Genomic DNA, 26,955 nt, shown 5'->3' with positions numbered 1-26,955 from the left:
ATTGTATAACAAATTTCTGCTAAAATAACAGAAAGGAACACACCAAATTTAATGATTAAAATTCTGACTTAGGCCTAAGATCGCATCGTGATCCCGGGCCAGCATTACATCTTAACAGTGGTTAAGACTTTCTAGTGCAGGCTATGAAAATTATCCAGGTCAGCTAGGAAGTCAGTTGCTATTTAACAGAAGGCAGAGTAGAAGGCATGGCATTTATTCAGAGCTGTTCTGACGTATACAAAGGGTTGCATCATCTGTTATGTTGATCTTCATCAAATAAATAGTGAATTACAACTGATACAACTTGACAATTCCACAGCATTACTTACGTGCATAAAGTTCGCCATCAAATGTATAAGAGTACATAATATTTATAAGGGGTTTGTGCAAATGGTCAGTTGGACCCACTGTGGATACATTAAGCATGGACTATACCAAGGAATAATTTATCCCACATTGTATACATATACATCAACAATACCAGTCTGACCAGTTCCATTTTCATTCTAAGCCAGGTAAGAAAGGTTCCCTGCAAGCCAATTCCCTGTATTACCATTCCATTAAAAGCATATCCACAGAGACACATGACCAAAAAAAAAAAGTCTTCCAGAGAGAAAAATTTGAGTGTTCATCGGTAGGAAGTATGTGTACATGTAGCTTATATAGTACCTGTGATGACCGGAAAATGGTGTGTGTTGATTCACACCTGATTTGGTAACGTTGTCTAGTATATAGCTCGTTGCAAATACTGGTCCACCAACAATAAAGAAGTTCATTATCAGTGGATAATCACTCAGATCTGAGAGGAATTCTGGTACAGAACCAACTGTGTATTTCCACATAACATACTAAGCATTGGCCTAAATCCACACTCAGCTGTTACATACTGTGGACAAACTTCGTCCACTATTCATACCCATTACAATGCCACAATTAATGTTAACATGTTTAGCAGGAAATCAAAATTTTATAAGCTTCTTGCTGGTTTGGTGTGTCCTGGGTGATATTCTGGGCAAACCGTTTTGTCCTCACAGCTTTGCATTCCTCCACTAAAATTAGAATACATATACTTTCATCATGCAAAACAGCCATAAGGAAATTATGATTAAGTGCGACATAAAAAGGTGAGAACAATGGCCAGGCTGACAAAAAAGGTGAGAACAATGGCCAGGCTGACAAAAAAGGTGAGAACAATGGCCAGGCTGACAAAAAATGCTGACCAATTTTCCATAATTAAATACAAATCAGCAATGAATTAACAGTGTATACATGTACTTATAAAAGATGGACTTTTACAGATTAGATTCACCAGATAAGTTTATTGAATCAAATTTTAAAGCCTTTGTCATCACACAGAGATCATGTTAGTTTTACGCACCAGGTCAAATCAAATTATTCTATGAATACAACACTTGATATGGAAAACCTAGAGTGCCCAGAGACATAAATAATAAAAGTAAAATAAAAATATCACACAGCAAAACTCAGCCAAGAAATACTGACAACTAAGGACGGAATTATCACAGTAAAACCTTATATTAAAGCATGCAATAGACAAAAAAAAATAAAGTCAAAATGTAAATGTACAAAGGAATAAAGATGATGTCTGTAGTATGCTGGACAGATTCTTCACATACTGGATATTTACGGGTATGACCCTATAAATACTTGTAGACAATGCCATACAAACCAACATTTACATTCACAGACTTACCAAATGAGCGCAATGACATTTCACTTACTAAATGGCGAGGAAAAAATTTAATGAGATTCAAACACTTTCCAAATACATCTGTACTAACATTCTGAATAACCCTGATCTAGTCCACTTATGAATGTTTGTTGTAGAAGTTTATGGTGTATGTGTATATCACAGGCCCATGCCATCATTTTGTGTTGTGGGACGTTGATGGTTGACAAGGTTACAAGGGCTTATATTGTCTCCCGACCATAACCACCCTAATACATTAAATTTTTAGGACAGATATTAGTAGTGCTGAAAGCAAAGAATTCCACTTCTCTCCTAGTTTTTTTGGAAAAGTAAAGATAGGAATATGTTATCCATTAGATGGTCTAACCATGTAATAAAAAGAAACTAAATACCCTACTTCAATTACATGTATACTGGCTAGAAAGAGCACACCAGGTGTCCCAAAAATGACAAGAATTGGGGTAATGACATATACAGAGGCTGCAGAATCATTTGCATGGCAGGATAACTATAGCCAGAAACAGCCCTCATTCACACTCGTCTACTAGCACTTGAGCATAGACTGACATTCAGCTGTGGGTAACAAATGTCTACAATGTGACATTTACAAGTAGATAAAGTCACACATTATCATTTGTTCAATTCTTCACTAGTAAACACAGTGTGAAATGCAGTACAACTTAGGCCTACACAACAAATAAGTGTGACCACAGAAAAGTCACGGTATAAATAGCTATAAATACATGTACATGCATTACTATTACATGTTTACACGTTGATCTTATCATGTGAACTGAAACACAAGAACAGAATGCTTCAGCAAGGCCTGTGACTATAAAGCTCATGTGGCACTCTCATGCAGGTAAATGGCTTTGTGACACCTAGAAATGAAGCAGTGTTTTTGTAAATCACTATAACTGGGAATCAGGTAAGGAAAAATGACTGGATCTAGTAACAGGCAGGTAGTAGGTAATCAGCAGTATTTTAATGAAGAGATGTACGGTGAAAGTACCCTAGATGACAGGTTATGCATGTATATCCACGTTGTCTGACAAAGAATGGGGAAAAATTGTTCAGACAGGGTTATAGCATGTCAGAACAAGATTAGTTGCATTCAACACAGACACTATGTACCTGAATGTCCGAAGGTCAAAGTGAGGGAATGAACACTGTTTAACCAACAGCCCTGTCCACCACTGTACAGCAGGGGATGGCCGACCATATGCCACTTGCTATGTGATGTTCGCCCTCACACAAATATAAATGTACATATATACAATGAGAAAATGTGAATGTAAAATTGGAAATAGAGAGCAATGCAGCCATGGTGATGGCCTTCGACCACACAGCTCATTGTGCTCCTATTTGTCTGAGTCTAAGTCAGGGGTACTCAGGTTGAGCACACCATATGTGCCAGCCCTGTTTCTGCTAGTATTCGAAGTTAGACAGCGCAGCAGCTGTAAATGGAAGGTTCAAAACTGACTAAAACTACACATAAGCGTTCACACGGCAGTCTCCATGTAAGCAGTCTCCACAGCTTGGGGAGTATCACGTTGCCCCTTCAGCACTATGTCTGGTTATAGGTCAGTCTCAGGTTGGATAGGGACTCAGCCTTATTTAGGCACTAGGCCTCTGGAGGATGGGTACAACTGTGACCCCCCAGTCTTCTTCCCAGTCCTAGGTCTGAAAACAAAAGATCATTAGATATCAAATCTGTACACAAATTCACCTTTTTGCCTCGGTGACTATATATATTGATTATCAAGTCTCTCCACAAGTCTGACATTGTACGTAGATTTGAATACCGGTAGTATAAACACTGCAATCTGGAGGTGACCAATAGGTTATATTTTTCACCTTTCAAAAGAGAAGTATTTATGATACTCTAGTTTCACACTGAAACACTTTATTATTAGCAATCATCAACGTTTTTGTCTGAATAATACAAAATAAGATGCTGGTCAAATGTCAATGCACATGTAGTACACTCAGGCATGTAATATCAGATACAATACAACATAGTATGTGATTTACGCCTTACCTGGCTGATGGCTCAGTAGACTTCTTCTTTGCCTTCTGCTTAGATTTGCCATTAAACACAGAGGGACTGAAAAACAAAAAACGTTTTCACTGTTACATGCATGCCTTGTGGAAATATCTCCACACAATAAAATACTGGTCCTCAAGTAAATTGTGATGTTGTCATGTCTGATGAACAGTATGTTCTACTTGCACAAAACTATCGCAAAATCAAAGGCATCTTGTATTTTAACTTACAAAATATTAATACCTTCCACAGAATCCTACCAAGGTCTCCAACTTTTATCTGATAAAAACTATGAAAGTCTAACAACAAAGTGTAACATGGTGATGGTAAAACTGGAATTCATAGGAATTTTGTAACTTTAAAAACAGGGTATTATAAAAAGTAACAAACCAAACAGAGAGCCAGATAATGTGTCTCACTCCCTTTTGCTCACATTACACATGTATTATAATTAAAAACAGGTCTCATAACAATTCTAAGTTGAAGTGTCAGTTTGACAGCATACAAGCCTTCTCCAACAACTGTTTGAATCCAGAAACATATAAATTCTAATTTACATGACCAAGGCTGACATGCAAATGTCCTTAGATGACCAATTCCAAATTATAAATGAATACATATACATGCACTACAGACTGCACTGTGACCATTCCAGCTGATGAAAGGAAAGCACACTGCACAGGTCCACAGCCTCCTCTACTGATTCACTAATGGATAATTTTTTTTCTTTATTTATCTCATTGGGGTGTTACATTCAACACTTTGTTTTTACACAATAATATTAAAAACAGTCAGTTTTATAAGTGGAGAAAACCAGGCTCTCCTAGACAATCACTCCCAAGTACCAGTGCTGAAAAAGCATCTGAACATAATTCGGCAAGCAGGATTTCAGCACACAACCTCAATAGTCAAACACCTGTCATTTCCAGCAAGACTTGAACTTTAGAAATTCATCTAACAGGTAAATTTCCAATGTTTTGTGCTAATGTTATCAGTAGTTAAACATATGATGCAGATGCGACACAAACACACACAAACATGGCATTTCATAACCAGATACAATCACTGCACAATTCAGGCAAAAAGTTCATTATCCCAGAAACAAGTTAAATAAAGATGGACATAGGAAAGATCTTCATGACAAACACATGAGAGCAAGCTAGAAGTCCCTGGAGCTCCAGCACTTACTAAGGTTTCGTGTCTATATTTATTGTCGTCTGTGTTCTGATAAAGCCAAGGATATAGAAGGTAGAAGTCACACAGTAAAGAGATCAGCGAAGCTGTTACATGTTGCACACAATTTAAGTGTGTGACAAGACACAATGGAAGCATAGAGGAGTGACAGCAGAGAAAACTCATTAAACATAATTTCTACATAATCAAGAGGGCTTGCACTAAAAGCCAATTAGTACTTTTTCTGCGTGGGGCATAGCATAGTTTTCAACTTCATTCTGGTTCAGCTGAAGTGTCTGTTCTCAGTGTAGTTCATTCAATCTGTTCTTGAACACCATGCCAAGGACACAAGACAAAACGTCTCACAAAGTCCACTATCCTGACACCTGACTCATTTTTGGTTTATCTCCATGTACCCTATCAAACAAAATATCATGACTGACAAATTTACACCTACGTATGACTGAACCCATATAGGGTTAATACCTGATAAGTGCTGTACAGTGACCAAACTCTCCTAAATACATGTACTCTCCTTTGCACTATCACATCACTTTCACTACATGTGAGGTCCCAGACACTATAAGTCTAAGCAGCTGATGATGTTAGCATGGCCATCTGTACAGTCTACCATTCGTTGAGGATCAATGGTCTTCCTCCACCATCACAATGTGTATATCTTCACGTCACATGTGGGATAGTTTGTCGATAACTTGCTCAAGGTCCATGGTTAACACCAGGCACAGCCGTTCCTGCCACCCACAAAACTGACTATGGTACCTATTTGTATAAGTGAAACATTTTAAGTACCTGGCTTTAAACAACACTTGAACAAATAGATATTGTCAAATCATAACCCAGGTAGAGTGACTGGACAATGCCTCCAGTACTGACTGCTCACCTGCCGTCAATATCTAAGTCCTCCTCATCTTGTAGTGCAGCATCAAGGGCTGCCTGAACACGCGGAGCTACTGTAGGACCTTCATAGTCCCGGGTCGTCCGGTTTGGCATGTCCAACTCAATATTTACAATGTTTTCACCCTGTTTGTGACAAAAATGACATATAAATATCACAGCATCTCATACCGAGACCAACTGTTGATTCAGGTCTACTTTACACACGTGTATGCATATTAAAATAAACAAATTTTTGTCCCTCTCCCAAGAAATTAATGTCTGCTACGAATATTTTTAGAATTATAATAACCAAATACATATTACAGCACCTTGTACATTCATCTTTGTTAAGCCCAAGGCATATATTTATAACTCTAACCCTTATTCAAAGCATCACAATAATTTCAAACAGGGGAAACTGTCAATATTAGAGAACATAAATTTAGGATGCCAAGCAATCAGACCTTAATGCTGTTTATAGGTCAAACTTCATGTCACACCATATGATTTTTACCTACCTGGGTGATGTTTAGGTGAAGTTTTTAAAGCTAGAGGAGTTATTTACCTTGAACCTGGGATTCCCCCCAGCAGCGGCCACCCTGGCAAACTGGGATATGGGTCTCCTGTTGCCTAGAGCTGAGACTGGCCTCTTGGCCATTGTGGTTGTGCTGTAAATCACCACACCAATAAAAGTTAGTACGACTTGTCTTAACATCTATCTAAATGCTCAGAGAAAATGTCATTATTTTGTACGAAACCAGGTATATCATATGTGCACGTTCAGAACTCATAACTCACCCCAGCCACAACTTTGATCCAAATGTCAACAGGTTTACAATAATCTCACTTAAATGTAGGATTCACAAGGATTATGGCCACTCTTCAAACTTAGCGTACAATGTATTATGTAATGCACTGTTTGGCCTACAATGATATACACTTCTAAAATCATCCAATACGCACACACACACAAGTTGAAACATGGGAGAGTCACATAGGCCAACAAAAAATTAGGTCTGCATAATCGAGTAAATCAATACGTTTAAGCCACTGTGATAAAGTGCAAGCCAGTGGTGTGTGATCAAGGGAGATAACTCTGTCATTAACTATCATTTGTGTGACTTGAACAGTTGCTTTGGTGACATACACGCAAGTTACGAGTGCAAAATTAAAAGATGGCTCTTTCGAAGAAAATACTAATTACCTCATATTTTCAAACGAAAACTGTTGCTACAACTCTGACATGCACTGTGAGGACGATAATAGATGGTGTTATTAACAAAGTCTTGTCGCAATGTGAACAGAAAAGTGAAGCAAAGCACGCTGGAACAGAATTATCCGAATAGACGCAAGTGACATGGCTTAACAACTATCTGTTAGTCGTCAGCCAGGATGATCACGAGGTTAGTACAGAATAAGAAGACTAATCAGAAACGGGAAGACTTTTATCAGCCAGAGACTATTCTGCAGGAGACATGTGAGATAGAAAAACAATCACATGATATAGCCAAGGAAGGATCGCCAAATATTCAGATGTCAACTATTAAGAAACACAAGGGTAGTTCTGATCACTGCTAGGAAACTAGGCCGTCACTGAAACGAGCTGCCACTGAAATGAACTGTCACTGAAACAAGCTGCCACTGAAACAGGCTGCCACTGAAACAGGCTGCCACAAGCGATATGTCGAGCAGTGAGAATGATGATACTGAAACTGAACAAGTACAAAGTACAGATTCAGTGGTAATTTGATGTGTATTCTATTGTACAAAAGTGAACCTAGCAAGTGACAAAGTCAACAGTTTGTTTTTGAGTTTAAATGGAATACACATTCCCTACAAAAATCGGTCTTGGGATACAATTTTGGATATTCAAGTACAGCCATGGTGCTCACAAAGGATCTTGTGCGCAAAATAAAACCCCCTCAGTACTTTTCCATTATGATTAGCGAGTCCCAGGGTGTAGCTGTAAATAAACAGCTCCCTATCTGTGTCAGGAATGTTGACTGTAATGGTCTGTGTCTACAGAGTTCTTGTGCAATCTGAAGGTTGATATAGAAAGGCCCACATAATCACAAACCATTTGTATCAAGAACTGTCATGCCTTAAACTAAACATAAATAGACGTCAGTTTAGGAAGTGACAGGGCTTCAGTCAGGATGAGGCGTAAGGCTTGAGTTGGTGTTCTGGTCAGTCAAAATACTCAGCATTTCTAACTCATAGCCACTGCATTGCCTGCATGTGGAGATTCACTGAAGAATATTTCAGTGCTTGAAAATTTCAGATCAAAGTTCAATTCACTGTTTCGCCTAATCAATAACTCTGTCATCAAGACAAGAAAGCCGGAAAAAATTCAAGAGTTGCTTGATGATCCAGCTTTCAAAGTTAACAAGCCACACACTGTAAGATGGCTTAGCATTAGGAATACTGTAAATGCTGTGTATATGTGCTCCCCTCTGTTGTTGCAGCATTGTCAGAAATGGGAGAATTAGATCCAGCAGCCCAGGTACTGCACAAGTGCCTTTGCCAGTTCAAAACTGCATTAATGACAGCTTACATGCTTGTTGTACATACAAAATTAGCTATCCCACGCAGTGAATTGCAAAACAAAGATTTGGTGTTAACTGAAGTGAAACCACTCCTGGACGGCACCTTAGCTAAACTCCGAGAATTGAGTAAAGGCAGTGATCGATTTGAGAAATGAAAGTGTATCTGGGTGAGGAGTCCGCATTAAAGGGCATCAATCTTAAAGAACTGAATGAAAAAGAATCCTGCGATTTGGCTTCCATGATGGAAAAGTATATAAACAATCTTTAGGAAAGTATCAATGGCAGATTGTCTGCAACAGGTGATATGTTGCGTGACTTTGACTATATTCTAGAACAGTCAGTTTTCTCATAATGAACAAGAGCGAGACATGGCAGCAAAAAAAGCTGGGTGATATCTATGGTACAGAGAAAACAACAAAATAGTATGACAGTGACAATGAGACTGCTACAGAAACAACAGTGGTTCCTCTTCTAAACAGAAAGGATTTTGCAAATAGGGGAGTTACAAAAAACTTGGGACTAAACAACTGTCGAAGGATTCTGGTGATACACAGTCAAATCATGCCAAATGTTGCCAAGTTAATCGCGATTGGCTTGTGTTTATGCCTCACAAATGTGGAATGTGAACCTGCCATTTAGTACACAGAATAATTACCCCTTTGAGAGCCTCTATGAAAGCAGAGATGCTACATCTTTTGATGAAAATTTGTATCTGTATGATCCAAGTAAGGCAGTAAATCACTGACATTCTCTCAAAGTTAGACGGTTAGGTAGGCTAGCTACACCATACAGGCCAACTCGGCCAAAAAAGAAAAAGCCAACCACTGCTCAATTTTCAAGGAGATGAATTCATCTCTAAATAGTTCCATGAAAGATTCATGTGTATCAGCAAATAAACGTACTCAACTGAGGTTTGCTGAAAAAAAAATAAGGGAATTAAGTGTATGTGGGAGATTGTGAGAATATAGAATTTCAACGTATCAGTGGATGTGACATAAATATAACTTACTTTGATTTAGTCAGAGGTTGTAATTTCCAGGAATCCTCTTCATCATCAAAGTATGACCTGTTCATGATCTTATTCTTCTCCTCAGGTGGAATAAAGTTCTCAATGATCAACATCCTGTAAATAAAGACATTAGGGTGCCTTCACAATGGAACAATGGTATGTTAATATGAAATGCTTAACAGTTACCTCCCCTTGACCAAGAGAGTCCATTTCAATGGTACTGTACTATACATGCTGACATAATTAAAGCACCATTCAAATTGTGGGAAAAGAGCAACAAATGTCATCACATAGTTCTGATTGAAAACATGGAAAGTTCTAAATCTATCCACCTAAATTTGATCAAATCTTTTTGAAATAATTTCTCACATTTATCACTGTTTGTACTATTATGAGTTTGACATCTCTCAACAGACACAATGTGAAAGAAAGCGGCTGGGGTCGGGGATAGGAGTGGAGGGAATGACCTATAAGTCAACACAATAGGATAGGATGTTTTCACTTGAGTATAAGCAGGTGGTATGACCTGTAAGTGAATGCAGCAGGTCAGGGGTATGATCTGAGGGGTATATGAGGGTGGTATGACCTGTAAGTGAATACAGCAGGTGAGGGGTATATGAAGGTGGTATGATCTAAAGGGGTTTATGAGGGTGGTACGACCTGTAAGTGAATACAACAGGTGAAGGGTATGATCTGAAGGGGTTTATGAAGGTGGTACGACCTGTAAGTGAATACAGCAGGTGAGGGGTATGATCTGAAGGGGTTTATGAAGGTGGTATGACCTGTAAGTGAATACAGTAGGTGAGGGTTATGATCAGAGGGGTATATGAGGGGTATATGAGGGTGGTATGATCTGAAGGGGTTTATGAGGGTGGTATGACCTGTATGAGAATACAGGTACACAGTTTATGATCTCACTTGAGTTTCAGTTCGCGTGTCAGCTCCATTTGGGTCTGCTCCAGCTCCTGCCTCTCCTTACTGTGCTCCTCCTGGAGGTCCTGGATCTCCTGCTTTGTCATCTGCAGCTTGGCAAACAGCTGACAACAGATATATCACAATGTTAGAGGAGAGTGTATCATGGACACACAGTGTCCTCGGCTGACAGTGTGTCATCAGCTGACAACACACACAACACTGTCCCTGTGTACGTATGCTTGAGTTCTTATGCAGTACTTAACAGCTTTTCTGTCATATGACAACAAGAAGTCATTAGGAGTGCGTACATATCAAAAGACAGCACATCATGAGAAAACAGCTCACAACAGATACAACAGAGTGTCAGATGATACAAGGATCTCAAGTGATCCTTAGCCAGCTGTCATACATATCATATATTTGAAAATTTAAAAACCTTTTCAACTGACAACATAACTTACTCCATAATTTCCAAACAACTATCCATGTATATGTGTGTAGATATATATGTATGCAAAGTTACCTTCTTCAGCTTTTTGGTTTTGATGTCAACCTCCTGCTGTAAGGATGCATAGGTGGTTTGAAGTTCTAAAGCAGTTTCTTCTTTTTTCTCCAGTTTCTGTTCTATCTCACGTTCTCTTTTCTGAAAGATTAAAATTGTATCTGTGTCAACTGCTGAAGCTAATACAGATTTAAATCTGGAGACAATTTCACACTTAAAATCATTTGTTATTGGCAGGAATGAGCAGTACAGGAGAATTACATTCAGATTTACAGTTGTCACTGCAAGATACACTATGTTGCAAGCTTTCCATTAATTTATAAAAGCAAAAAAAATGCTGCAATGCTGAAATTTATTTTTAGTGATTGAACAGATCCAAAGACTCTGCAAACAGTAAAGCCCACACAGGTGAGTCTCACCTTCTGTTCAGCAATCTCCTGTCTGCGCATGTCTAGGGCTCTCTGTTGCTCATTCGTGTGGTCCACAATGTTCTTCCCTCCCATCAACAGTTTACTCTCCATAGCCTAGAAAAAAGATGTCAGGCATACAAGCATAATAGACAGACGATTTCTTTTTGAACTTATGCAATGCCCAAATTTCAGTAAATGAATGACAGGTAGAGGTAAAACTTTAACTAATCTTCTGTCACAGGGTGTTAGTACATTACTCTAAATGAATTTGGAGCCTGGGTGACAAATAGCAATCATAGATGATGCTGTGGCTGTTACTTGCTCAGTCTACTGTTCAAAGGAGACCACTTTCACCAATATAGTGTACATATCTTTATGCCATACACGGGAAAGTTTGACAGTAACATGCCAAAAGTTGACAGTTTTACAAGGGCACTCTTCTTTCCCCACCAGTACAAGTGAAAAATTCTTCATTATGACATTAAACAACAATAAAAAAAATCACATGAAATACATTTGCTGACCTTAATCTTTGAAGCCATTGCATCTCTAGCATGTTGTTCTTTTTGGAGCTTTTCCTCTTTAAACTGGAGTTCTTGAAGGTATCGTTGTTTTTCCTGTTTGAAAGTATAACAGGTCATGAAAAGATCTTTACACACATCAGGGTGGTAAGACTATACCAAAAACAAAGAATCTTTAGTGTGTGATTACATAATCCTTCACAAACCCAAACTCTCTGGAACATTTGTCAATTCTGAGCCAAGACTAGTGTAATCCAATTGAACCACATTTATGTATGTACTCTTTTAAGTTTACAATATCTAAAAATATTTTGGATATACTTTAATCATATGGATGAGTGAGAAAAATATTTCAGCTATTCCAGTCACCTTACTAAAGGTATAATACTAAGTTACCTCCATTTTCTCAACTAAGCAGCTTTGGGGGGGGAGGGGGGGTGAATGCACTAGCTAGATGGAGCACCAAGGCTCCCAGCGCGTTCTCAGCAGCGGGGGGTGAATGTAACAGTCAAATCGGGTCACTGAGGCTCCCAGCAGGCTTCCCGTGAACTCTGATGTGATGGCCGTGATGGCCCACCACCCTTGCTGGCCTGTCCTGTTATGTCAGACATCGCCCCTCGACTAGACTCCTATTTTCATGCTTCGAACTACCACCGAAGTTCTGTTAGAGATAGCCTATACCTTAGGTATACACTACAGGCATACAGTGTGTCAGCAGGACCCTTGCATCCTGTTTATAGAGAGACTGTATCCAGGTTTGACAATGTGCACACAAAACATCCTGTTTGAGTGTTTTCAGTGGGAGCTTTAACGGGCCAGATAAATGTAGCACGCATTGTATACATATTTCATATACCCACAAGACATATGATTGCACAACAGTCGTGAATTTTATTTTGTATTCAAAGTATTCGTTCTAGAGCAAAACTAACGTGATTTTAAGAATCAGCGTGGCTTCTTCCATACATGTAGATTGCATTTCAGCTATTAGATTCCGCGATGACAAGTATATGCAGACAAGACATCGACAATTTCACTCTTGCAAGTGGCCCGACCTGGTTGTCTCAATCTGCTAACGCTCATGGCTTCACTGTCATGACATAGAGAGTGTCTGCTAGCGAAAAATCTGGATTTAGCGCTCTATGTTATTCCAGTGAAGGCAGCTTGACTCACTTTTAGGAATCTCTGCAACTTTCAACGGCAGAGAGACCCATCAGGGGTGATGTCAAGACATCATAGGCGTTAGCCGATACCATGGTACCCCCTATGGGATGAGTCGCCAAGATAAATCCAGATTATCACCCCCGGGGGATTACTGTGGGAAAATGAGACAATCAGACCAGGATTTTGCTAAGTGACGGTTCGATCCCCACCCCAGGCACATTTTTATTCTTCCTTTACAGGGTCCCTGTAGAGATACGCGACTAGGCTTTGCTGGGTGGGGGTTCAATTCCCATTTCATCACATTTTTTTTTTGTTGTATCCATCCTCTGCAGGGTCCATTGACCTGCGGTGGAATCCTAGCATGTTTTCCGGAGCTGTCAGTGTGAAGGAGTCCTCATCCACGATCGTTGGGTACAGGCCCATAGTGCATATTATATAGTGGCGGCAATTATGTCTAAATCTTTAGCTTCTTTAGTTTATCTGCTACAACTCTTTAGCTTCTTTAGCTTCAGCTTCTATAACTTTTATAGCTTTAGCTTTTTAGCTTCTTTGCTACGACGCATCGAAACAGATGATGATCCCCCCAAAGAGTTTGCCGGAGTGGCCCACGGGGCTGGTACCTGCGCAAGTGCTGAAGAGCAGTGCGAAAATGGGTTGGCGTGGGTGCCGGTAGTGTATCTAGAGTGCATCGCTGCTGGTATGCTGCTGTCTGCCGGCATCTATCTCCACCGGGCTGTCCTGATGATGGCACTGACCAATACTAAGCACTGTTCATCTGGACACAGGTGTCCTCAAATATATATCGTCTGATGATCAACAAGATGAGCAGACAGAGACTATTATGGAGAAACAACAACAGGAAGAGGAGAAGAGAGTGACAGCGGCGAACAGTAGCAGTGACAAACGTGCCAAAAATCCAAGAAAAGTCACTGCAGGACGGGCTGGTGCTGCAGCGTCAAGGCAGAATAGCACATGGATGAACTTCGCGAACTTTGCGAAGCTAAAGCTTCTTTGCTACACAGCGGAACGGCCGATGATCCCCCCAAAGAGTTTGCCTCCGTACAGGATGTCGGTGCACAACAGTAGGAGGAGGAGAGGGTGAATGAGCCAAGACGCCAAGGGTGGCAGCATCATAGATGCTCTACTGGGCACTGCTGATTATCACCAGTGGCCTTGGAGTGCTAGTGTTCCTACACCGAGGGCATAACGAAGTCACTAGCATTATAAAGCCTCTTCTTATGACAAACCCGCAAATTCTCAGACTAGGCATTTAAAGATTCAGTCCGACCCTTTGTATATCCAGTAACGATGTCTTCTCCCATCTGTGATGGAAAGGTGATGGCTAACGTGGGCTTCCACACAGCAGCAGTCAGTCTAATGGCTTCTGGGTACACTCATCTAGGCAAGATGTTCTTAAAAGCACTCATCCCAAAGCTAGACACAACAGCCCATGGGAATGGTCCTTGTTGATGTCGGCCTGGCTACGTGAACGAGAGACGTATTAATTTAACAGAGGATCCTTCCCCCGGATATTATGAAGTGACAATGGCCTCAACTGCGATGGTGATGGGCAGCGCACTCGTAAACGCTCGCGCCTTTTCAGAGTCAAACTATCTCTTCTCGCTGGTAAGGGCTGCCTATGTGGATGAGGAGCGCAAGCACCACGACAAGGCAGTAGAACAGCTCCAAACCGCCCAGGAACCATGGGCCCGAAAATGAGCTGAGCGCTTAGATTGGATCAACAAAGAGCTCCGGTGGCAGGGCCATGCCGTCCAAACTTTCTGGGATGTTGACGCTGCAATCCGCAGGTGCGTGCAATCCACTGTACCGAAACCACAGCTCTCCGATTTCTATATGCCGTCAGAAGACCAAAAGCACCGCGAGATTACCTTCGTCATCCTGGGAATGTCTCAGGACCAAGAGGGCACCTTTGAGGGGCACCAACCAGAGTGCTGCTTTGTCGGGTGTCGCGCACAAGTAAATCTAGCTCTCCCTGGTCGGTGACAAGCCTTCATTCTTTTTCCATCCAGCTGGCTGCCCTGGGTGAATATGCCTATGACTGGTCTCGGTTGCCGGGCAGGCACTTTGAGGGTTTTCAGGAGCCCCGACTCTACCAGGTATGCCAAGGGTGGACACTGTGAACTCACACCAGATGACCTCTGCAAAATTGTTGCCAATGTCTTTGGGGAGAGGACCGTTGATGGCTACACGAGTCATCCTGTGGGTTGGAAGCCCGAAATGTTCGACATACTGCTTGGCCTCAGCTTCTCCCTTGGAAAGAAGCTGGGTAACAGGCCTTCATGTCAATGATGACAACATCCCTTGTGGCGTAATCCATGGAGTTCCATGGCCGTGCTCAACGCAGGCCTTCTGGACATCATCGATGAGGCTGGCTGGCATTGGTTAGGCCTACTGCGTTCCTTGTCCATGATGCTGGCTGCATGGTCGATCCCGAAGCTTCTGTCGGCTAACGTCTCGTCGCCCAGAATCCTTCAAGTTTCTCGGAGCCTACTGTGGGCCTCCGCCATTCTGTAGGTATGGCCGCCCTTAAGTACCAGCTGGTCAACGGTTACGTTGACCCTTGACTTGTCCGCCAAGGAGCCAGTGTGCTTTTGGTTCGTTCTGGGTTGCTTACTGGAAGGCCTGCCAGATGTCTCCCTCGTAGATGTGGACCTCTCTGCTCTGGGAGAAGTGGAGATCTTTGGACCATGCGTGGCCGTTGTGGCATATGAGCTCTACTTTATCTCTGATGCCATTGCCACCAAACGTGTACTTGCCACTGTTATAGATGTCCTTGTCTGCGATGTCCCGCAGGATGGTTGCCCTTCTGAGGGTAGTCTCTAAGTCGGCGATGTCATTGACCGCGGCATCCGTTTCATGCACCCTCTCTTGGATTTTTTTACCCCCTAAGGGTACCTTTGAAGTGCTCCATGACCCTCAGAGCCACGCAGCTGAGGTCCCCGTCCCTGAGAGGAGCAAAGTTGGCCGAGTCTGTCAATCCCAGTGAGAGCACCTGGCGATGTGTCTCAGGATATTTCAAAGACTACATGGCCCTTCTTTCTCTCTGTTTTGACCGGGTCCAATTTATCTTCAACCACTTAGTCGCCTTTGTCCTTATCACGCAAGAACTTGACCTTCATGATAAACTTGCCCTTTGGGAGGGCTTTGAAGAGCTGTGCTGCCCTTGTATCCTTCAATGCAAGGGTTCATGGCCAGTGGGCCGCCTCTGACATGCATACCGTCAGCGATCTCAATGTCGCCGATGTCAAATGGGTCCCCTGATTCTACCTTCCATGTAGAGAAGACCACGATGGTGCCGTCGACTTCATACTCGTCTTTGGCCTCCTTCAGGGTCACAACCCACGACTCGTCGGCTGGGAACCTTACCAGGGGAGGGACCTTGTCATACAGGTCCACAAAGTTTGGGGCTGAGTGAAATACATCGCATTCAATGGCTGCGGGTCTTCTAAACTCAGCTTCAAAGGCCATTTGATTCTTGATAGCTTTGGCCGTTTCATACTGGTCCTGGGATGTTTTATACCTGTCGAGAACCTCCTGCAAGTCTTCCAAAGCATTGCGGGATCTGGGGTATTTGGGTCACACACCTGTGACCACCTCAAACTCTTCCCGTAATGCACGTGCTCTTTGCCAATGTTTGGATGGGTATACCTTACATCCACCAATCTCTAAATGGTAATTTCAATGGCGGCCAGATGTGCTAACCCCTTTCGGTAAGCCCTAATAAGTATTTGATTGTCCCTATTTGCACTTTTGTGGTACCCACATGCTTTGCAGAATTGATACTCGTTTCTGACGCCTATTCCACACACTTAACACTGCTGTGTACCAGGGCTTTTCCTTAACCCGGCTAAGTGCACCTTGCAGTAATCCTTTATACAGTTCTGACCACAGAGGTCGAAAGAGCCACACTTCAGCCACTTGCAAGTATACTTACCTCTCATTGCGCTTCGGTATACCTAAGGTATAGGCTATCTCTAACAGAGCTTCAGAGGTAGATCAGAGCCGTTTTCAGCCGATTCAGCAGGTCTGTCTGGAAATCCTGTTCAGAGCCTTGGTGGAGCGAAATAGGAGTCTGGTTGAACTATCCTAGCTCAAGACTATGTTGCTGAACATAGCTCTCTTCTCATCCTAGCCTCCATACTGCAGATGTCAGGTATTTACCCCATTATCTGAACTACCTGTATTCCAGTGTATTTACCTCAGCTATCATGGTTTTGTTGCTCAGGATAGCTCTCTTCTCTTCCTCCAGTTTCTCCTCCTGCTCTCTGAGATATGCCTCCTCATCTCCTTCACTGCCCTCCTCGTCATCACTCTCCTCAATCAACTCACCTGGGGAAAATACCAGATCACAATAAACATAAATTACAACAATCAACGCTCGTCAATTTAATATGTAGTCAAATCTACAACATGACAGAAAGATGAACTTGGATCACGGCAATACAAATCAATGAATCCAGATACATGTATGGCAACCCTACTAAATGTTTGAATAACTGGTAATTGACTTAAGTGATATTCATTATTGCCATCAGAGAAGACATACCAGCAGCATTTCTTCGTGTTTTCTTCCTCTTCTCTCTTGGCCTCTTCGGCCCACCTTTCCCATCTAACTGTTGTTTTAACCTGGTCAAAAATATTAACCATAAACAATGCATACAAATACGTAAAATAACTTGTACTAAAACCCCCTGAATTTAGCTATTAAAAGATGCTCTTTCAAAGTAACATATGCATTGCTGTATGTTTTGGCATTGTGCCTTTAACAGAGAATTCAAAATTTGGCTTTGATTTTGTTGCTGAGGATAGCCCTCAACTTCCAGCCCTCAACTTCCATACAACAATTAAGATCAAGGGTAAAACTGTTTCACAACATGGCTTTAGTAATATCTAATTTTGAATACACTATACTCTAGTATCACAATTAATTACGACTATTTGTGTTGAATTTGTGTTGTTCATCAAGACATTGTATTTATGCACCAGTCTCAATACTGAGCATGTACACTAGCTTTGAACAGATTTGTTTATTTATGTTTCACACTGCACTCAAGAACATTTCACCTTATGATATGCAGCCAGCATTATGGTGGAAGGACAACTGCCTCAAACTCATAACCATTCGCAGGTTGCTGGAAGACTGTCTCACATACGACCGAAGAGGAAGCCAGCATAAGCTGGACTTGAACACACAATGACTGCACTGGTTTGTGGCTCCTCAGACATTGTGCTGCGCAAGCCTGCTTACCGCTCGGCCACAGCCATGCACAGTGTCACTGCCTAACAATCTATGTGATCATGTGCAGTGTCAGCACACAACGTCACTGATCTGTGACAATGTGTTACCTTGCAATCTCCTCCTGGAATTCTCTGAGCAGGGCATCTTTGGGATCTTCATTGATCTTAGGCTTGTTTTTAATATCCTTGGCTCTGTTAGCATACCTGACAAAAGTGGAAAACACACATTTTTATGAGCTGTTGAAATTCCCTACAGTAGATAGCATTGATATATTTATATATTTATACATCAGACACTCAAAAGTCCATGTTCATGTTTCTGTGTTAAATAGTTCATCTGGTTACTACAAACCACCTTCCTCCAGAAGCAGACAAAAATACACAGATTATTTGGTGATGATTTCAATTATTTATTCATTTGATAGGTGTTTAGTGTCATACTCAGACAATTTTCACTTAATTGATGGCAGTCAAGTTTATAGGAAAGCACCTGGATCACCCTTTGTTAAGTACATTTATCTGAAAAATTTAAATTCAAGTTTAAGTGTCAAATCTTACAAACCTCACAACTTACAGAATTCAACAATGACCAATTAGATGAATTTATCGCCAATGACCTGTTCCTTGGAATGGTCATTAGGATTATGAAATCTCCCACCAAATCTAGACTAGCAAATGGAGGTTCATATTAAATGTTACCTATAGTCATGAGCCAAGTGAAATCCAGGTACATTTTCTTGGGACTTTGCCTTGCAACTTAACTCTTGCAGTGAAGCCATCATAAATTCATATATTTCAGTAATTTTCAGGACACACATATTCCATTTACAAGCTAGAACTATCTCCAATTTCACAGCTTCTGAGCAGGTCTGCACGCATGGTTTTTAGCTTCTGCTCTATTTAGGTGTATTGGTTGGGTTAACTGCACCAAACAATTTCATAATGACCGCCTCATTTGTCCATGATAGCTACAGTAAGCCTGTTCATTATTTAACCGTCAGAGCCAGAGAATCCCAGTTTGGTTTTTAACCTCGGATCTAGCTCTCCCTACCTGAGAGTGGACAAAGACTCTTCATAGTTGTAACTGGCTGGTCCAATGTTTGCAACCATCACTGTCTTAGCATTGCCACCAAGTGAATCTATAAAAAAATATTATGAACGTTAGTACACATATGTATTACATGTCTGTTCTGACAGAGGTTAACAAAGAACAACAAATTGCAAGCCTTCTTTTGTTACATAACAGGCTACATTTACCTGGAGAAATGATAACCGTATTTATTTGCTTGACTGGTGTATTACGTCCTAATCAGATAAACTTATTATCCTGTATCTGTTTCCTTATTATTTTACTTATATTTCTAACTTACACTATTCTGCACAAAGATTTTGCTTAATTTAATGTGCAAACAATTGATATTTCAGTATACAAACTCTTTTCTCAAAAAATATGAAGCTGAAAACTGTACAGTTTCACAAAAATAATACACAATAAAAAAATAACATCAAAATGGCTGGCTCAGGAAAACTCCAGAGTCTAAGATGATCTACGAACAGCCTATGCCTGACTGAAGTAAAATCTATATTAAAGCTGTTCAGTGAACCAAAAATCTTCCTCCTTACCTTGTAAGAGCCTGGTCAGTTTGGAATCCCGATAAGGAATGTGTGTGCTCTTCCCATCCACTAATGCAGATATGACATTACCTAAAGCTGACAGAGACAGGTTGATCTTGGTCGCTTCCTTTAGCCGTTCCCCCTACAACAGTAAACCAAGTCACTTCAATTGTAATCAATACATGTACATGCTAAGCTTTATAACCATTAAAACAATACATAGGTCTAATTTACTTGGGTGCATCACAGTGTAATGTAAGCAATATACTTATTTGCCACATCTTATGCAGGGTAAAGTCATGAATGTGACTACTCACACTACATTTCAATTAACTTACCATCTGTAATTAAATCTATAACAAATATGTTTTATCATCATGTAAATGCATTACTCTCCTTAAATCTCACATATATGTGTCTATCAAGGCAAAACTTACTGTGGCTCCAGTTTTAGCTTGCCTCTCACTCCCTGCCAAGTCTACCAAGTTTAGACGTCCAACTCGTATGTGATTGTCTCCATCTGCTCCAATCTGTGACATACATGTACACTATCATTGTTAAATGCAATAACCCAATTGCCTTTAGTCCTGAACATTTGTACAGTGTAAAGATTACTTCAGATTGTACGGGATGTGAAATTATTTCTAAATTTGAACAGTTAATAGGAATATTTATTCCAAGACCTATACAAATCTTACCAGCATTTTAATTGTTCAATTGTAAGAGGCCCATCTTTGTACAGGTTAAAGTGTTTCAGGATGTACATTTGTAAAGGTATCCTTCACACAGATTATTATTTATTTGATTGGTGTCTTACGCCGTACTCCAGAACATTTCACGTATATGATGGCGGCCAGCATTATGGTGGATTGAAACCAGGCAGAACCCGGGGCGAACCCATGACCATCCACAGGTTATTGTGGATTTGAAAGTCATAGCGCTCGCATTGGTTAGAGGTTCTTGGGTGATAGTGTTGCACTACTTTATGAGACACTGTTTTAAGCTTGCAAATACAAGACATCTAACCTCGCCTATTGAAGTATACTGATCATGTCAAGATAGAGACAGCTAATTGCAAGGCAGCGAAATCTAAACAAAAACAAAAAAAAAGCAGTCAGAGAAAGTTGCAGAAATGTTGATAGACCTTAAATTAAGTCGATGTTTTCAGTGTAAGTAAAATATGCACTTCAGATTCGAGTTTGCCAAGGCATTTTCAGATGTCCTACCTAACCACAATATTCTCCTATAAATAGGAGATTTTCCTCTGGGGAGGTTCTTTGGTGCGATCCTATTAGTATTACTTACCTCACTACATTCTACTGTTATCACAAATATAGCATGTGAGCGTGAGCTGTGTTCATTCATGTTGGTCGCCCTGGAATCAAAGAATTTTATTAAAGAGTTTTCAGAGCAACAATTCTTCAGTGGATGTCAATAGGTAGCTCCTATCACCTTAAGTTACCACATACAATATACCTCACGGTTATTTAAAAATGTCAAATTAAACAACACAAATGTATATGCTTTTCTGCAAGAAATTTATGTAGAATAACCTATAAAAGTACTAAAATTGTCCACTTACCCAACCACTCTGTTTTGGTTTCCCACATTCATCACATGTTCAATTTCCTTCACGCTCTTAGTGACAAATGAAGACAAGTCCTGGAAAATAATTGTTGGATAGTTTATTATGTGGTCCTCATCATGGACTGATTTATTTATTTATATAAATGATGTTTAATGCCACACTCAAGAAAGTTTAGAACATTCACAATACTTATCAGCAATTGTCTTTTTATGGCAACTCTTGACAACATATATGAGAAATATATAAATAGGCAGGAGCGTATGTCAGGATTATTACACAATGAAAAGAACATGCAATGTACTTTCAAAAACAGATGTGAAACCGTAAGACAACATCTAAAGACTGCTAGTTAACTTTTCAGTACTGGTAATTTCAGCATAGGAAAATCAAGCTAAATAAATATACAACAACATAACTTATATAAAGAGCTGACCTTAACATAAACACCAGTATCAGGTCTCTCCTTAAGTTCCAATGTTTTATGCTGGTCCTTGGACAGCAGATCTCTTATCTCTTCCTGTAAAACAATGTATACACGTTCATGTATGCTGCATACACTGCTGAACGCAGCAAACAATGAGATAAGGGCGTGTGTCAGCGTGAGCACCTGCTAGATCTGATGTCTGTGAGGTAAATAAGTTTGCTAATGTCCTGGATCTTATCCAGAGACATTTTAGTTCCGCTTTTCCACTTAAGTCAGAGATAACAGACACATCAATATCTCTAATAATACCCTATTAACGATAAGGCGGTGAAGCGAATTTCTATTAATGCTGTTGGTGAAAAGGCATCTGTCGTACTTAGCACACAGCCAGCTGACCACAATAAAAAAGTGTGATTATTTACCATGTAGATCTCCAGGTATGAGGCTCGCACCAAATATTGCTGGTTCTCACTACGAGAGATATGTTGGAATATGTGTTCAAAAGAGTTAGGGATCACTCCTCTGAGATCAGTGTTATTTTTCTCACCTGTATAAAAAAAATGAAAGGAAACTATCAAGTTTTCTTCAAAATTTTACAAATTTAAAATTTGAAAGTTTCCAACTGCAGTGTGTTATACATAATAAATGTCATCATTGAGATGCAGCCAGACCATTTGCCACAAAGCATCAGCAGCTGCCTTCATCTAACCATCCAGCCATCCAGCCTTGGTAGCCTGCTCAAGAGGATTAATACTACAAATAAAATAACCCAGAGACACATCTACAATGTATGTGAAATGTTACCTTTTTTCTAACAATTCTGATCCATGGATATGATACTTCTCCCACAGTTATATGACAAAGTTAAATGAACAACACGGTTTCCTTTGTACACATTCCTCAATGTAGCAACCTTGACAAGCAAGAAAGCAGCATTGATCAAATAAAACTTACCCATAATCTATTAGAATGTTTCTTGTTTGACCTTTAGTATGTTGAAGGTCAATTACCACTCAAATATTGGATCTATTTACATCTTACTGAACTGCCAGAGTTTTTGCCCTTAGACAGGCCAGTTTCAATGCGCTATTAAAGGCAACAAGTTTGACCTGCGACATGGAGTTACACAAATGTGTACAGTGTCTATACAGTCTACACAGGCAACACGCTTGACCTGCGACATGGAGTTACACATATGTGTACAGTGTCTATACAGTCCATACAGGCAACAAGCTTGACCTGCGACATGGAGTTACACATATGTGTACAGTGTCTATACAGTCCATACAGGCTACAAGCTTGACCTGCGACATGGAGTTACACATATGTGTACATTGTCTGTACAGTACTGATCGTATTTTCCCATATGCCCCACCTCACTTGATGTAAAGTACAGACTTACCTTGCATGGTGAAGGTTTTTCCCGTGCCTGTTTGCCCATAAGCAAATATTGTACCATTGAAACCCTCAAGGACCGAATCCACAAGACCACGGAATGTCTCATCGTACAAGTCCAACTGTTTGGAACTGGATGACAAATAATTGCATGCGTACAGATGTACATTCAACAATGTTTTCCTTATTTGATTGGAGTTTACATGCAACTGTAAAGTTTCGGACCGTCATTCAAATCTAGACTCAATACAACAATACTTACGACTTACAAACCAACCTGATGAAGGCTTTGGCAAAAGCATGAAATAGTAAACTCATATGGTATTGAGATTTCATTAGAAAAACAGGACTAGATCATGTTATGCATTCTGCATACAACTACTGAACTATCGTAGACTCACTTCCAGTCATACACAGAATCATATGTGAAGGTCTTGGGTGGTTCGCTTGATACCCCCTTAGGGTTCCTGATTTCAATAACACCCCTCTTCGGATACATTTCAATGATCCTGTAACAGAGAGCAGAGACAGTAGTAATGTTAATCATATTTCACACAATGATGATGGTAAAGACATCCAACCAATTCACTGATGACTGTATCAATGAAAACAATATCACATTTTCTGCTTTATAGAATAACTAATCAGTTCATTTTATACAACTATATTTATTTTACATGTTTTCCAAAAAAACTATGAGGTACATGACGCATATCAGGGGGCTTATTAGAAGGCAGTTACCAGTTATATGCAGCCTGCTATTTCAGCAAAATGTTGAGCAGTTAATCCTCTACTTTCACCAAAATTCGTGTTTTACTTCATTCAATTTCTTTGCCGTGTTGCTGGCTACTTTCCCAGGCATCAGATACAGATGGACAGAGACAAAATCATGATAGTATAAATCTGATAATACAAGTCACTTAAAGACAGGCACATCTGAAAACGCATAATTTAAGCTACTGAAATTATACCTTTCATGGCCATCTCTCGTTTCCTTTTCATTCATTGGCCGGCAACGAACAACAACCCGCACACATTCTGATTTAGATGAAATAACAGGTGCTTTGCCAGACTGCAACAAGATTTGAAAATAAACAGTCATCACAAAGATTAGCATTGGTATTTGTATATGTTACATACCATAGAACATAGAAATGACAAAATAGCCAAATCAAGTGTGTACATGCTTACCCTCTGTTAACCAAATGTGACTAATTTATGAAATATTAACAATTTACAATAATCAAGTCAGTTGGATTTGATGGACCAAAAATGGAATTGTAAACACATATTAAGAAACAAACAGACCAAAAATGTAAGTAACATCAGCAAAACATGGTCAATGATCATGCTCTAATACTAAGATGGCATTGTTATTTAAAAAAAAAAAAAGAAAATGTATCTTTTTATGTATAATTCTTAATTGTATCTTAATATGTATAATAAAATATCTGTATATGACAAGCATTAAGGTGTACACTCAGAAGACACTGAATTCACCTGAAAATCTATTAATAAAAGAAGTCTTGCAGGTCTTGAAGTATATCAATTACCTTTCAACATGAAGCTGATCCAGCTCCAGTTATTTAATATTTGCATGTTCGCTGGAGGAAATATAAGTCCTAAGTAAAGATGTTACTCACCATTTTCGTATTTTTTTTCAGCTGGCCAACAAATAATGACTTCACTCAATTCCCATTAAATACATTATAGTCTTCAATCCTGACCTTGAAAACAGAAAGACTCAATATAAGATCTACTCTGCCACCACAATCATGACATTTATTACAATATATTATTCCATACTGCCATGTTTTAAGACAGACTTATACAAAGCAAGTTGATAAATTCAACTGAAATATTCGACCTACATGTTTAAGTATCTATGTATATATGCTTGGGGTTTTATGTCATACTTAACACTTTTTCAGTTATATGACGACAAGGAGTCACGAGGTGTGTGCACATACACTGACACTGTGTTTTCTTGTGGCAGGGCGAGTCCATGCCGCCAAAGTGCTGCTGCCACTGAAGTATCACACTGAAGACACCAGACATGACACCTCACCCAGTCACATTATACTGACACCGAGATAACCAGTCCTGTTTCCTTGCTCTTACCTCTCAGTGTTGAATGCCAAGCTAGGCAGCAAAAAGTACCATTTTCAAAACTACAGATTTAAATAAATAAATAAATGCATTCATGTACCCATTTTCAAAAGAAGTTGTCTTTGTCCCTGAATTTGAGACAAGTGTACGGACAACGATAACAGTACTGTGGTAAATGACCTTAAATTTCGTTCTATGTAGCTCATTTGGCTTGATTTTTAGAATTCTATTGGTCTTAGAAAGGGGTTTTGAGGATTGTTGGGAAAGTATGGCGATATCATAAATTAGAAACATGTCTGTCTCAGCTCAACAAGTCATATTTTAGGACATTTATTTCCCTCTAAAAATGTTGGGAGGGGTGTAAGTACTTAACTGAAAGTCAACTGTTATCTCCCACAGGACAATTACATGTAATTTCAACTTCTTTCTTTCAATGCATGTTACTTGAACACATCTCTTCCATGTAAGAAAGTTTCATGTAGAATAATCGGGGCTAACTTTATTAAGAACATTTAAAATCTTACAGATCTGTGCTCACATTCAGTCAAATGATGAGTTTGTATATGTTTTCATTCTTGTATTGGTGGTAATGAGATTCATTAATGTGGGGCAGTGCAGCTATCAGGATGCAAAAGTAAACAGACTAAAATGTCTTTTGAAATCTCTGTGCAGAAGAGTTCACTTGACCTTGCTTAACCAGTGCAAAAGGCAGAAAAAAAGAGACGACATGAAAATCTAAGACTGCTTGTGGAATTTTTCATAGTTATAAGTACTCAACTACACACGTACAATTACCAGTGAGAGTCATAGATAGCGTCACTTTCATTTGAAGAAATCACACACTGAAATACATAGACATGATGGAGAAAGGCCTATTCAGTAACACAAAATCATATTTGACAAATTCTTTGTTTCCCTTTTCAGCTACAATAACGCCTGAAGTAAATCAGTTATGAAATTTGCTTATTTCATACACGTGCGTACATACATTACGTTCGGTAGGTGTTGCCTATTTAATATTAGACTGGATTGATTTGATTCCAACACTACTACTACTGGAGATTGAGCCTTCGTTATCTGATTACTATGAATATATTTTTTACAAATTTACAAAGTTACCAAAAGGCAATGACTGATCCCAAAAAGTCAAGATCAAAAACCGATGAGCTGCATGTGTATCACATCTAGGGTATGACAGTGACAACAGTAAACAGTTTTCAACATGCCACAATTAATCATACCGACCTCAGTTTTCGTCACATAACGTGGACAAGCAAGGTTCTGTCACGCGATTTATTAAATAAATTGTCAGTTAAGCACAAGAGACGATACCTTGGGATTATTATACACATTTGGTAATGCCGTAAATACTCACCAAATTCCGTGTTACAAAGCGTTCATGAGAAGATCCAAAGCTTTGGTTACACTATGACAACACACTGACAATTTCTGCTTAAATATGTCGCACATGCGCAGTGCCCAGTTCCTTCTATGCACATGTTCGGCAGCCTTGGCTTCATGTGGGAGCCACAAAAACGTGGAGCGCACATGTATGGCAGTTTGACGGAGACATTGAAATTGAAATTCGATTCTACGTCATGACGAAAACAAAAGTAAAACGAGCTCTGCAGACGAGACCTCTAGGTTTATCTTCTAAAGAATAACAGAAAC

General features: G+C 39.9%; 1 protein-coding gene across 2 annotated transcripts; it reads right to left on the bottom strand.

Moving 5' to 3' along the window:
• Positions 1-198: 198 nt before the first annotated feature.
• Positions 199-26,739, bottom strand: LOC135466752 (kinesin-like protein KIF3B). Of its 2 annotated transcripts, XM_064744413.1 has the most exons (25): positions 26,660-26,739; positions 24,819-24,902; positions 24,147-24,247; positions 23,577-23,684; positions 23,183-23,307; positions 22,203-22,327; positions 21,790-21,873; positions 21,351-21,430; positions 21,074-21,143; positions 20,206-20,298; positions 19,778-19,910; positions 19,206-19,293; positions 18,263-18,358; positions 17,463-17,542; positions 17,115-17,245; positions 11,735-11,827; positions 11,220-11,324; positions 10,822-10,941; positions 10,302-10,420; positions 9,384-9,497; positions 6,394-6,496; positions 5,833-5,972; positions 4,947-4,982; positions 3,753-3,818; positions 199-3,394 (listed from the first exon to the last, which is right to left on the bottom strand). In XM_064744413.1, the coding sequence occupies exons 2-25, from the start codon at positions 24,819-24,821 to the stop codon at positions 3,325-3,327; spliced, it is 2,283 nt and encodes a 760-aa protein (XP_064600483.1). In that variant the 5' UTR covers positions 24,822-24,902; positions 26,660-26,739; the 3' UTR covers positions 199-3,324. The 2 variants fall into 2 exon arrangements, with proteins under 2 accessions (XP_064600483.1, XP_064600484.1); XM_064744414.1 differs by lacking the exon at positions 4,947-4,982.
• Positions 26,740-26,955: the final 216 nt, after the last annotated feature.

Source organism: Liolophura sinensis, chromosome 6 (assembly GCF_032854445.1).
Source record: "Liolophura sinensis isolate JHLJ2023 chromosome 6, CUHK_Ljap_v2, whole genome shotgun sequence".
Classification (NCBI taxonomy): Eukaryota; Metazoa; Mollusca; class Polyplacophora; order Chitonida; family Chitonidae; genus Liolophura; species Liolophura sinensis.
This window is presented reverse-complemented; position numbering and strand designations above follow the sequence as displayed.

Bases quoted from the DNA above. Each gene is read 5' to 3' on its own strand.
- LOC135466752 (XM_064744413.1), bottom strand. The intron at 21,874-22,202 runs GTAAATAATCAC...ATTGTTTTACAG, and splicing joins CATACCTGGAGATCTACATG to GAAGAGATAAGAGATCTGCT. The intron at 19,911-20,205 runs GTAAGTTTTGCC...TTACTGTTGTAG, and splicing joins AAGCTAAAACTGGAGCCACA to GGGGAACGGCTAAAGGAAGC.